The 13,797-nt window shown below is 43.5% G+C and overlaps 1 protein-coding gene across 2 annotated transcripts in view; it reads left to right on the forward strand.

Moving 5' to 3' along the window:
• The window catches only part of ATXN7 (ataxin 7), a 130,595-nt gene that overhangs the window by 109,049 nt on the left and 7,749 nt on the right, over window positions 1-13,797 (forward strand). For both annotated transcript variants that reach the window (XM_056128939.1, XM_056128940.1), the window contains exons 5-10: window positions 221-473; window positions 2,755-3,014; window positions 3,502-3,584; window positions 10,406-10,671; window positions 12,181-12,379; window positions 12,685-12,806. In XM_056128939.1, coding sequence (XP_055984914.1) covers window positions 221-473; window positions 2,755-3,014; window positions 3,502-3,584; window positions 10,406-10,671; window positions 12,181-12,379; window positions 12,685-12,806 — 1,183 coding nt within the window. The remainder of the gene's footprint in view (window positions 1-220; window positions 474-2,754; window positions 3,015-3,501; window positions 3,585-10,405; window positions 10,672-12,180; window positions 12,380-12,684; window positions 12,807-13,797) is intronic.

A 13,797-nucleotide genomic window follows, 5' to 3' on the forward strand; every position in this document is an offset into this window, starting at 1 on the left:
CTTCTTATGCTGAGGTATTTCCTAAGCAGAGGGACTGTTCCTAGAATTCTAATAAGGCTGTGGAGCCTAGAAAAGCCATTTCTGAAAGCCCGTGAGTTTGACATAGCTTTTCTTAGCATGATGCATATTTTTAACCTCTGTGTTGATTTCCAGGCCTAATTCTAGGGTTCTGTTGGAGACTTGCCTGATCCATATCTTTCTGTGTTGTTTTCCTTTTCAGAAAGGAGACACAGCTCATCCAGCAAGCCTTCGTTGGCCGTTCCTCCCACTTCAGTATTTCCCCTCTTCCCCTCACTGTCCAAAAACAAAGGAGGCAGCAGCAGTGGGAGCAGCCGTTCTTCCAGCGGAGGGCCTCTGAGTTCACCCTCATTAAGTTCCAAGTTGTTGAAATCGCCCAAAGAGAAACTGCAGCCCAGGGGAAACACCAGGCCCATGCATCCCATTCATCAAAGTAGAGTCCCCCATGGTAGAATGTGAGTATAACCAGGAGGATTTTCAAAGCTCATCCACTGCAAGTGACACTGTGACTACCAGTAATATCTGAGAATAGAATAGATGAGCGCAATTAATAATAATATAAAAGGGGAAATTCAAATACATGTGGTTTCTGCTTATTTTCCTATTATCATTTACAAGACTTTACTGAGTAGTAACATCAGTAATTGTAAGGTTATTAATGCATATTTATTGATCTTTTATTCTGTGCCAGCAAGAGAAACGACTCTATGTATATCGTTCGTAATTTACTTATCAAAACTAGCCAATTTGAAATAGGCTTTCTTGTTGTCCCTGTTTTCCACAGAAGGAGAAGCAAGCTTAGTAAGGTTGAAGAGATTTAGCCAGAGGAACACTGAAGTCAAAACGTTAGAGGCCTGAGTTCAGATCCCACTGCTGTCACTTCCTAGCCCAGGGGTTTTGAATATGTTACTCTTTCTGAATAATAGCCACTATGCACAGTAATTGGGAGCAGTCAAGTTAATAAGTTGTTATTGATTCTATAAGAACCAATCACCCGGCACAGTGTCTGGCCTACAGTGGACAGGAAATGGATGGAAGCTGATACTTCTGTTGCTGCTGCTATTGATTATAGCAGGAATAAACTGAAGAGATTGCCACATATTGTTGGAAGATTTGCTGGGGCCTGCAAAGGAAATAGGGAAGCAGTCTTCTTTTTCCCAGTATTTGATTCACATCACATCAGTGATTGAGGAGGGATTGGAACAAGTCCATACCCACCAAGCAAAGCTTTGGCAAGCTTCCACATTGGATCAGTAGGTTGGCACACTCCTTGGTGGTCACATGAGAGACCAGCCGTGCACCCTTATACAAACATATTTTGCCTTGTCACGGCATCCCTCAGCCTGGGTGGCGGGTGGCTGTTCCCTGGCATGCTTCCCTTCTGGAGGGTATGCCACATGTCTCGGTCCCAAGGTCTGATAACCTGGTTAATCTCAGGGCAACATTTAACACCTGCTTCTGCTCCAAGACCTTGCCAGCTAAGAGAGGCCATGGCATCTCGCAGTGTCTTTGCTGCTGTCAGACTGTTCCAGGTACAGCTGTTTGGGGCTGTTTGTCCTGGTTGCTAAGCCCCCAGCTTCTGCTCATCCGTCATAAAGGCAAGTACAGAAAACTTGGCTTCAGTTCTTTGAGCAAGCTTAAAGCCAAAGAAAATGCCAATGCTGTGTGGAAGGCACCTGCCAATTTAACAGCTGTCAGGGGACTGAATCCACTGAACAAAGTTCATAAAACGCCATCAGTCCAAATCTTTGTTTGGAGATGGGCTTCAGATGGGGGGACCAGGCTTATGATTAGCTTCTTTCCAGTGTTTGTCGCCCAAATGGATTGCATTAGTAAGATCCCAAGAGAAATCATTTCTTGTTAGTGGACAGGTATTCAAGTACTCACCAGCCATGTGCCAAGTGCTTATTTTCTGAGCTCTTGTCACAGAAAACTTTCCAGGGACTGGAGAATTATCAATTCAGTGATGCATAATTGGTTAAATGCTGATTTTCCTTATTGACAGTATCTTATGGGGATACATGTTAGGCTCATATGAGGGTTTTTTCTTTTTTTATGATCTTGTTGACTTTTCTTATGAGTATTTTCTAATTCCGAGTGTGCTTTTTCCCGCTGGCTCAGTTTACTTGTTTTGTTGAACTCCCTTTTTTTTTTTTTTTTTTTTTTTTTTTTTTTTTTTTTTTTGCTTTTTTGGGTCACACCCAGCAATGCTCACGGGTTCCTCCTGGCTCTGTACTCAGGAATTACTCCTGGCAGTGCTCAGGGGACTTTGTGGGATGCCAGGGATCAAACCCAGGTCGGCTGCGTGCAAGGGAAATGCCCTCCCCGCTTTACTATCACTCTGGCCCCTGAACTCTTTTTTTTTTTTTTTATGGCATTTCTTTTTGTATTTGGCAAAGGTCTAGCAGTTCATATTTAACCCTTTTTAACCGTATTTTGACCCAATTTTTTTTCATACAGAAGTTGTATTTGGTATCGTCAGATCTAGATCTCCCACATGCTTGTATGTGAGATTATTTTGAAATGATGAAAAATCAGTAGAGGTTTTTGCCTCATCGGAAAGACTTATAGGTTGAACTAGTATGAACCTTCCCAAGTTTTCTGGTTGCGCTGAACATTTATTCTTAGGTAACTTTGGGAGCCTTGCTCTGTTTAGATCCAGGCTCTGCCCTCGCCCCCTACACCTGGGCCTGCCGTGATACTCAGGTGCTGGTGTTTTCGCTTCCCCTATGCTAGCATGACGCCCTCGGTTAAAGTGGAAAAAATTCATCCGAAGATGGATGGCACACTACTGAAATCTGCGGTGGGGCCAACCTGTCCTGCTACTGTGAGTTCCTCAGTCAAGCCTGGCCTTAACTGCCCCTCAATACCAAAGCCAATCTTGCCTTCACCTGGACAGATTCTGAATGGCAAAGGGCTTCCTGCACCACCCACTCTGGAAAAGAAATCTGAAGATAATTCCAATAACAGGAAATATTTAAATAAGAGATTATCAGGTAACTTGATGTTTTCTGCCTTAATATGTCTTTGTATTGATTGGGCATTCATGGAGGAAAAGATCTACTGCTAATTGTCCTCTTTTTAAAAGTGGTCAGCTACAAATTTAGAAAGAAGTTCCTTAAGGAATATGCGTGTCATCTTCACTCTTGGTGTTAAAAAGCAGGGGTGTGTGGAGATAGTTTATTGATTCTTTTATGTTAAGGTCTTCAGTGGTGTGTTTCTGAATATAGTAATGTAGCCAGGCGGAGTCAGTTTCTCACGGTCCTGCCATTCAGTGGCTGTATCCATCCACTATCATAATGATGTCATTACCTCCGTAGTGCTCACACGTTGTTTTATAACAGGTAAATCAATTAGCTTGGTAGATTTTATTCAGGTTATCATTCAAGTTATAATCTTGAGAGTTAGACCAGATTTTTATTTACAAAAGAAATGAAAAGAGTGTTTGGTGCGCCCATTGTAATATCTGTGTGCTTTTGACAGAAAGAGAGTTCGATCCTGACATTCACTGTGGGGTCATTGATCTCGACACCAAAAAGCCCTGCACCCGGTCTTTGACATGCAAGGTAGGTTGGCCTCTAGGACAAAATTGAGCATCTGGAAAGCACAGGGAACTAGCAACATGCATTGCTCCCACAGTTTGGAAGCCATCTCTAATCTGATGTTCTGTGGATTAGTCTGAATTTTCTAAATAAGAGAATAATAGTTTTGTGGCATGGCCTTCAAATTCAGAAGGAATGTCATCTGTTGTTAAAAACTCTGCAGTCTGTCTTTTGACCACATCTGGCAGTGTTCAGGGGCCACACATGGCTCAGGGGACCATATGTATTGCTGGGATCCAGACCATTTTCACAACATCAGCCATGTGCAGTGCTTTAACCTCTTTTCTATTTTTCCATCTCAAACCCTAGTTTTAACAGAGGTTTTATTTCCAGTGCTGGCAGTATTGTATCCAGGAAAACAGTGTTGTTTCCTAATCAGTGTTATCTTCAAATACTGTTAATATTTTTCAGAAAAATTTACTTTATTTTATTTTATTTTTTTTAGTGAAGCAAACTTTTATTGAAATAAACTTAGAGTGATGTGAAAGGAGATAAAGAGACCAAAACTTGTTCAAGAGAGAATCTGTTCAAGGGAGAACTTCTCCAGGGTAGAAAAAGCAGAGGGATGACGTTTGGGAGAAAACTATATAGAATTTCTCCAAATTTTCTTTACCTGTAGTTCTCTGCGTACATAAATTTATTGTCATTAGGTAAAACCTTGCACTCTTGTTCATCTTTTCATGTACTTATCAAGACCTTTAGACATTCTTTTTCTGGCGTCTCCTTTTTCTAATGGGTCCCACCTTTGGGGGTGAGGCCTCAGCTTCTTCATCTCCAAAGATCTCAGTTTTGTTTTGTTTTTCTCAAAAGTATATGTTCTTCATGTTTGGGGGCTACTTTGGGGCTGGGAAATTTCTTCTTAAATTTTATTATTTCCCAAAAACCTATTACCAGGGCCTCTCTCTCTGTCTGCAACATTTCCCCTCTAGAGATTTTGCCTGCTTAAATCTTTAAGTCGTACACGGGTAAAGATTTGTCTCCTGGGCTGGAGCGATAGCACAGCGGGTAGGGCATTTGCCTTGCACGCAGCCAATGTGACCTCGAACACAGGTTCGATTCCCAGCATCCAATATGGTCCCCCGAGCACCGCCAGGAGTGATTCCTGAGTGCATGAGCCAGGAGTAATCCCTGAGCATCGCCGGGTGTGACCCAAAAAGCAAAAAAAAAAAAAAAAAAAAGATTTGTCTCCTTTAGCTTCTTCAGGCTGACAAAAGGGCCTAGACCCTGCCTTTATAAGGGAGTGAAACATCTTGTTAACTTAGTGTTAGTGTGACCTAGGCAGTGGTTGATGGGGTTTCAGAGTTGTCGGTCTGCAGATTTTTCCCAAGGTTACCTCCTTTCTGGAGAATTTCCCCCAGAGTTTTCTTCACTTTCCTCAGTTGGCTTTCCATTTATGTGACTTGGTAAATTGGGAGCCTAGGGAGGTAGCCTGGAGGAGACAATGCTGGATCCACCTTGGCCACCTGGGGAAGTGCTGGCATAGTCAGGGCTGGTAAAGGCTGCTACGGCAGGGGATGGCCATCAAGTGTTCCTGAAGCCCACTTGTTCTGCACAGCCCGGGGTTGGTGCCCACCACCTAGTTCTCAGGAAGCCCTGGCCACAGGCTGGCACGAGGAGTTACTCTGCAGGAAAGTCGGTCCGAAACTTGGCACAGGCCTTTCAGATCAGTCACTGCCCCTCGCAAAAAAGAATTTCAGGAGGAGTTGAAATAAATGAAATTTAGTTTTTATTGGAAGAAATGTACAGAGCTATGAGGAGAGAGAAAGAGAGATACGTGTTCAGGAGAGAACACAGGCTTCTCCATGGGAAAAGCCTTAAGTGAAATTTAGTATGAGAGGTTATCCTCTGCTGTGATTTAAATTGTCCTGAGTTAGGACAAGTTTGGAGGTTTTCTTTGTATATATGTAAATAATAAAATGTAAAAAATTACTTTTAAAAAACCATAATTTTGAAAAAGCTGTATTTCTCAAAAATATTTCTAAATGGTACCAGTATTGGGCCGGAAAGATAGTATAGCAGGTAGGCACTTGCCTTGCATGTGACCAACCCATGTTCAATCCCTGGTACATTATATGGTTCCCCAGGTCCTGCCAGTGTGATCCCTGGTTGCAGAGCCAGGGGGAAGCCCTAAGTACTGCTGTGTCCGGCCCAAAACCAAAAGAAAGCAAATAGTAATAACATAATATTTAATTTATGTATGTAAACTTAAAAAATATCATGATTATTCTTTCTGTGTTGAGGATTTCCATATTTAAATGTTAGCAAATGCTAATAAGAAGGTAGTAATTTGCCATAAAGTAAAGGTTATTGATAGCAGGGGGCGATTTCATGATACTGAAGGATCCACTACATAAACGAGCATCTATGTTCATATGCATTTTTCTAGAGAGAAAATCCCAACTGCACTTCAAAAAGGGTTTGGGAGTGGAAGGTCCAGAGAGAGAGCACTGCTGATAAAGCACACGCCCTGCTTGTACTGGGCCGGCCTGATTTGGGTTGCACTCGGCCCACTCGTATTTGATCCACATCACCACATATGGTCTCTTGGCATCACCAAGAGTCATTCAACACTGAGAACAGCTGGGTGTGACCCCAAACCAGTAAATAACGAAGGGTTTCAGAAGCATTGTGGAAACATAAAGTATATAACTGAATACTGATATTTGAGAAAGTGGGATAAAAATGAGAAGAATATACTCTAAAAATTAATAAAACCATTGCATACTGTTTGAAGTTTTCTAAAACTTTGTGTTTAAAGAAAAGGCATCAGACCCTGGTCGAGTCCTAAATTATAGTCAGATTCTAGTCATCAGGAATCTGAGCTGTTCTTTTCATTTGGGGCCTGGGGTACATTTCAAGCAGTGCTCCAGAGCCCACGCACACTGTGTATTTGGCAGCAGGACGGAGTCCTTCTATTCTCGGGCCTTGAGAGGTAATAGGGGCCACCAACACCACCCAGTGTGCTTTGGGGGATGTGGGGGCACCAGAGATCGAACTCAAGGCCTCAGGCATGTAAAGAATGGGCCTCTTTTTGCCTGAGCCACCTCCCCAATTCTAGGAGATGTTATTTCTAAGTGGATTGTTATTTGAACATAAATTTATATTCGGAGTGTGGGGATTATTGTATGACGATGGTTCTGAATCTTTGCTGAAAATGATCTTTAAATATCTAACTTGAAGAAAAAATAAATGCCTTTTTAAAAATCATGAATCCTTTTCTACAAGAGGCAAAAGATAGATGTGTGTAAATGATCTGAACTTTGTGTTCTGTATCAGGAACGGATGGGCATCCCTACGCCCGAGCTCATCCTTGAATACTGAGGTTTAGAACTCCTATCTCAGAACAAAACACACAGGCTGATGTTGGTTATCGTTGAATGAAAGTAGCCAATTGCATTTTATAGTTATGTTGTGTTAGCTGCCCCCTGAGACTTCCTGGGAAGGTATACCTCAGCCCTGTTCCATGTCATGAACACTTCTTGCTCTCCTTTGTTTTCCTGCCTACCTGGCTTCTTGGTAACAGGTATTTCTCAGTATTATAGTACCTATCAACGAAGGTTCCTTTCTTTATCTAAGATGCTCTCTTCTAATCTTTAAGGCATAATGGTAAACTAAAAACTTTCCACGATTCGTAAACTACGAAATATTTCACCAGCCTTCTTCCGGACGTTTATTGATCAGTTGAACAGATTCACCTGGATCTTCCTTTACAGATGGGCTTGCTCCCTCTGTGTTCTGTTAAGGGTGTCATTATTGTCTGTGGCGCAGTGCTAAGTCTGCTGTCATATCAGTATATATTTTCTGCTTTGGCTTCTCATGAGTTCATCTCAAGCTGGCAGAAAAGGCAGCAGCTGGCCAGGCTGCTCTTTCATAAAAGCGTCCTTACCTTTCCGGGTTCCGTGTGTGTCTCGGGGCTGTGTCTTCCTCTGCTTTCTGAGTGAATCTGATCCGTATCTGTTAAGGCTGGAGGGCAGAATGTACGAGAGTGCGTGGACATTGCCCTCATTGTGCCTCAGGTTGTGGTGCGGTTCGTCATTTGTTAGATTTAGAGCCTTAGTGGCCAGGGACCTGCTGCCGCCCAGCCAGTCACTATTTCTCGCCAGCCATCCTCACTGCCTCATCCCTGCTCCCTCATCTGTCTGACTTTCTCTTTAATGTCCCCTCTTACTTTCCACAGGTTTTGCCTCTGTTAGCCTTCTCCACACAGTCATTATAGAAATTTTTATTGGACACAACTGTGAGTATAAGCCTCACTCTAGGCCCCCCAGACTTTTAATAAAATCAAAGTGTGTCCTCTTTCCTTGTGGGGCTTACAGTCTAATGCAGAGATGAAAATTAATCTGACCACACAAATAAGTGTGAACCTGGACCACTTGAGTAGCTTAAAAAGGGGAGGGGGCTAGTGTTATGATAGCCATCGGTAGAGAATTGGGTCTTTGTCATAGGGGAACTGGTTTGAAATCCATTATTTATTTGGGCAAAGAGCACAGGATAGGTAACAACATGTGCAAAGATGGCTGGAGCAGAGTAAACACCATTGCAGCCACTGGAAGGCATCCAGGAACTGGACAGAAGGAGCAGGAAGTACTTGGTGCCGAAGGAGTGAAAATGGGAATCGTTTGTGTTCAGATGTGCAGAGCCCGAAGAGTTAGCTGCACAGTCTTTATCCTGTGAGCTTTGGGCAGTACCACTGTAGCACTGTCCTCCCATTGTTCTTTGATTTGCTCGAGTGGGCCCAGTCGTGTGTCCATAGCGATACTTGTTGTTACTGTCTTCGGCATATCGAATACGTCACGGGGAGCTTGCCAGGCTTTGCCATGCGGGCGAGATGCTCTCGGTAGCTTGCCGGGCTCTCCGAGAGGGGCGGACCAGAAATAGATATTCATTCATTCAGCACATATTGGTGACCATGATTTTTTTTATCTGGAGCATTTATTCACTGCCGATTCTATACTAAATATAGGTGCAGCATAGACAAAATATAGTTCCTTGTCTTCATTTAGATTGCTTTCTTGTGAGCATATTACGTATTAAATAAAACCAAGTGATTTTTTTTTTAAATAAAGCTGTTTTCTCACATTTATCCTTTATGCTAAATTAGATTTGGAGCTGATTGTTTGCAGCATGTCTTATAAGAGGTTGATTATGGTATTGAATCTTAGAAGGGCCTGTAGAGGCCTAATTCCTCTTAAATTTCATCAAACATTTGTTTAATATATATGATATATAATTTATATAATGTGGAGGGCCACAATTGTTTTCAGTATTTGGTAATGAAGGAGAAGGAAATAGTTGATGTCATTTATTTTCAGGATATGTGACTTGAGACCACCATGTTTTAGTGTTTCCTTACAATTTATGGTTTGGGGTTTAGGGGGAATGGAAGGGGGACTCCCAAGGAAGTGCTCAGGGAGCCCTGGGTCTCCTCCCGGCAATCCTTGGCCATCTGGACTTGCATGTCAGTGCTAAGTCTACTATGCTGCTCAGGCCTCTCAGTGCTCGGGGTTACTTGGGCTTCTCCAGTGGTGCTCAGGGGCCGTTGGGGCTGCCCCCAGAGATGCTGAGAGGACTGTGTGATGCCACAGTTGAACCAGGGTTGACCACATGCAAGGCGTGGGCCATAACTCCTGTACTGTCTCCGTAGTTCCTCTTTTTATGCATCGTCCAGACTAACTCCCCCACAATGTGACATGAGTGGGTTCACTTGATTTTCGTTTTGTTTTGCTTTCTGTGTTTGGGCCACTCCAGGTGATGCTGAGGGGTTACTCCTGGCTCTGCACTCAGAGAGAACTCTGGTGGTGCTCGGCTGACCAGATGGGACGGCCAGGCACATGCACGGCAGATGCCCTGCTCGCAGAACTATTGCCCTGACCCCAAGGGTTAACTTGATTTTTATCTTCAGCGTGCTAGTATTAACATCAGTCGAAAGTGAACCTTTAAGAAGAATTAACCAATAATCAAATATATTTGGAATATGGACAATTTCTGATAGGATGTGCACTTTAACCTCAGGATGATTGTGTTAGTGACCCTTTCAGAAAAGCACTGCTATAGTTTGACCATTTTCTTCATTTTGAAGTTAGATTTATTTGAATATCTAGTAAGAATGCTATCTATCCCATTTTCTTGACTTCCACAGTGAGTATCTTCATAGATGTTTTTAGTGATTCCCAAAGCTTTTGGCCTGTTCCTCCCCTTCGCTCTGCTGCGCTCCTGGCTGTACATTCCCTGCTTCTCTCACGTCTTCTCAGCACCACGGCAGTTCACGTCTCTATGATGCTGTGAGTCACGTTAGCTCTTTCCATGGCATTTCTACTGGAATGGAGAGGAGCCGTTGGATTTAATTTTTAATTTTGGCAGTTAATCAAGAAGGCCTTTTACACATAGTATACAAAATAGTTGCTTTTCCCTTTTATCATTCAAGATTCATTGACCCAAAGAGGAGTTTTTCTAATGAAGTTGGTTCCAGTAAACGAATTTTTACCACAGCACAGAATATGAATACTTGTACTCTGCTTGTTTCTTTTCAACTTAATTACATGCCAAGTGACATAGTGAATATCTCGTCTTTCTTATGTTGCATATAACATTGCCCAAATTGTGTACATTTGGATCCTGAAATATATGCTTTTATTCTAAAAGGACTGTACTCATATGATTTTTTGCTTATCAAATGCTGAGTAGATTGTCTCCTCATTGAGAATGGTGTTTTAGATATGTTGACAGAGAAAAAAACGTACTGAGATACTCAGTTTCTGGGTTTTTGCTTGTTTGTTTTTGCCTAGACACATTCCTTAACCCATCGGAGGGCTGTTCAGGGTAGAAGAAAGCGATTTGATGTGTTATTAGCTGAGCACAAAAACAAAACCAGGGAAAAGGAATCAATTCGTCATCTGGACTCTCAGCAGCCAACACAGCCTCTCAGGGACCCGCATCCCACCCCTCCTAGAACTTCACAGGAGCCACACCAAAACTCTCACGGAGTGATTCCTTCTGAATCAAAGCCTTTTGTAGCTAGCAAACCTAAACCTCACACCCCCAGTCTTCCAAGGTAAGCCAAGACTTCCAACTCTTTCTCCCTCCTCCAGAGTGCAGAACTGCAGACTCCAGAAAGCTCCAAGCCACGATGTCGAGGAATGCACGTCTGGCTGGCTCTGAAGACAGTTTTTAAATTGGTTTTTATTCTGAGAACAAAACTTGTTGAGTTCATCTATAATTTTTCAGTCAGGGAGCTTCTTGGTCTAATGTAAGCAGCAGAATATGACTCGAGTTACCCGCTCCACGACTGCACAACAGATACCTCTCGACTCTGTTACATGGGGCCAAAATTTAGGTCCTCTCCCGGCTAGTGATTGGAACATTTCACATGGCTTTGGCAGCAATTTTCCATACATTTGTCTTGCTTCTTGCAAAATATAGCAGTAGAGTACCTTGCTGAGATCTAGCATTTGGTTTGAAGTTTTATAACATTCATATATCCGCATGTATTTTCATTCATTCATTTGGGACTTTGACTTTAGTGTGGATCAGTTACTTTGGCAGCATAGGAAGCATGACGACAGTGTTTTACTGAGAGCTCACCACACATGAACCGCAAAGATCGTGGTAGAATGAGTGTATGCATGTTTTTGCTTGTCTGTGTAACCAAGTTGAACTAAAGAACTTTGTACCAAATTTTCAGAGGGAAAAGAAAGGAAAGAGGTAGAGACTGAGGGCGCCCCTCCAGTCTTGGCCATAGCAGTAAAGGCCTCTCTTAGAAACAGGCCAACCCCGATGCTGAGTAACCTTTCACCCTCCCCTGTCAGATCCTCAAAATGGTCACATTGTGGGCTGAAACACCTCCCTCTTGGAAACCCAAGTGTGTGTGTGCTTGAGTCTGTCCCTAAATGAGTCCTCTGGTTTTGGAACAACACAGTGGAGATCTGGTCAGAGGGGCCTCCTCGGGCTGTTCAAACCCCAGCTTCCAGTCCCTAGCAGATTCTTTCTTGGACATCTTCAGCGAAGTTTTTCTGTCTATAAAAAAGCGAACTTAAGTCTAGAACCACATTTATATGCATGGGGGAATAAAAGATTATCCTTGAGTATCAGGTCCTAGGTTATACATATAGCATGTCAGTATTGTTGGTTTTTAAAATCAACTCTGTCCCTTTCAGATTGCTTAGAGCATTCGGCCAATGACCTTTTTAAATAAGCTTTCGTAATCTTAAGGTGAAATTTGAAGATGATTGAAGGAATTATCTTGAATTTCTTATATATTTCCCTTTTGAGCAGATTAGAGGCAGGTCTGAGGACCTGATCCACTTTAATGACTATAAAAAAGAACTAGTGACATGTTAGCTCAGTAAGTTCTGGCAGAGAGCTCCACTTGACAGCATGCAGTTCAGGAGGGTGGTTCATTGGCTCCCAGAACACGTGAATCCGCATGTTTCCCCAGAGCTAGTGGACGACCCCAGACACCCTCCCCCCTTTAAGTGGTTCTGGATACTTTATTGTATCTGAGTTAAAGCGGCTGATTTCCAGATGTGTGATCTGATCAGTGCTGCACTTTCTACTCACCAAGGCCTCCAGGCTGCCCTGCTCAGCAAGGTGGGAGTGCCCCCATTGACCCTCCTTCAGTCCATGAATCTCCACACCCGCCCCTGCCTGCCACTGAGCCAGCTTCTCGGTTATCCAGTGAGGAGGGAGAAGGCGATGACAAAGAAGAGTCTGTTGAAAAACTGGACTGTCATTATTCAGGTCATCATCCTCAGCCAGCATCTGTAAGTTCCATGTCCACCTCATGTTGACTTTCCTCACTCAGCAGGAAAAGGGCTCGGCAGCGGGGCAGGGGGGCGGGGGCATGCCCATCCCAGGAGTGGGATGCATTCAAGGTGTAGGACCAGCGGAGAACAGGGCACCCCCGAGGTGGCGTGCATTCTTTCTTCATGAAGGACTAGGCATCGGTCACGCTCATGCTTCATACCCTCCTCAGAGTAAGCTTTGATCTTTCCCGGTTAGTTACTTTCCCGAAGAAGAGAGAACCCTTTCCGGTAGCAAGCACCCACGACTGTGCTCTTTCTTGCAGTTTTGCACATTTGGGAGTCGGCAGATTGGAAGAGGCTATTACGTGTTTGACTCCAGGTGGAATCGGCTTCGCTGTGCCCTCAACCTCATGGTGGAGAAGCATCTGAATGCGCAGCTGTGGAAGTGAGTGCCTGTCCCAGTTCCTGGCTTTTCCTGGAGCTACATCCTCTTTCTGTCTTATGGGTGCAATTAGATACGTGTGCCTAAAATGTAAAGGGAAATGCGACCTGTGACCTTGGGGAAAAGCCTTCATTCATGTACCATTCCTTTCAGCAAAAATGTCTTGTTCTGGGTAGTGGAGTTGCAGGCAAAGAAATCTTGACTTCTGTGGTGCTCACATTCTAGTTGAGAGAGAAACAAACAAACAGAAAATAGGAATTAGCTGTCATCAGGGAGATAATGGACTCTGCACCCATTTACCTGCCTGCTTGGTTTTTTGACAGTCAATCAGGAAAAGCCTGTCAGAGACCTCCAGTAGTCCACAATCAAAGAACTATATCCATGATAATAAGACTCAATCTGTTTACCTAGAATGCCAGACCCAAGACATTTCTCGTGGTTCTTGCTGCTTGGAAGCTCCTGCTTTTTCTTTATGAAAACCTTGAAAAAAAAAATCAGGGTAGTGGTTTGTTGGGGAAGGGAAGTCCCTCTATATCAGAATAGCCTAAGATGCATGAAATATTAACTTCCATTTCTTCAGGCTCTTAGGTGGGACTTGGAGAGTGCATTGAACTTCCCTAACCCTGGAATTCATTGTGTTCCTAAGAGCCTACAAGAGTCTTGGAATGTTTTATCCCCATTAGATTGATTTGTGGGCCAGAGCGATAGCACGGCGGGTAGGGTGTTTGCCTTGCACGCGGCTGACCCGGGGACCCAGGTTCCTCTGCCCCTCTCGGAGAGCCCGGCAAGCTACTGAGAGCATCGCACCCATACGGCAGAGCCTGGCAAGCTGCCCGTAACGTATTCGATATGCCAAAACAGTAACAAGAAGTCTCACAACGGAGATGTTACTGGTGCCCACTCGAGCAAATCGATATTGATTTGTGTTTCATGGCCCACATTTTGGGTGGATGTGACTTCAGGTTTTGGAGGCTTGTGTGAAGAGCTTTTTCTC

Source organism: Sorex fumeus, unplaced genomic scaffold, assembly GCF_029834395.1.
Source record: "Sorex fumeus unplaced genomic scaffold, SorFum_2.1 ptg000072l, whole genome shotgun sequence".
NCBI classification, from domain to species: domain Eukaryota; kingdom Metazoa; phylum Chordata; class Mammalia; order Eulipotyphla; family Soricidae; genus Sorex; species Sorex fumeus.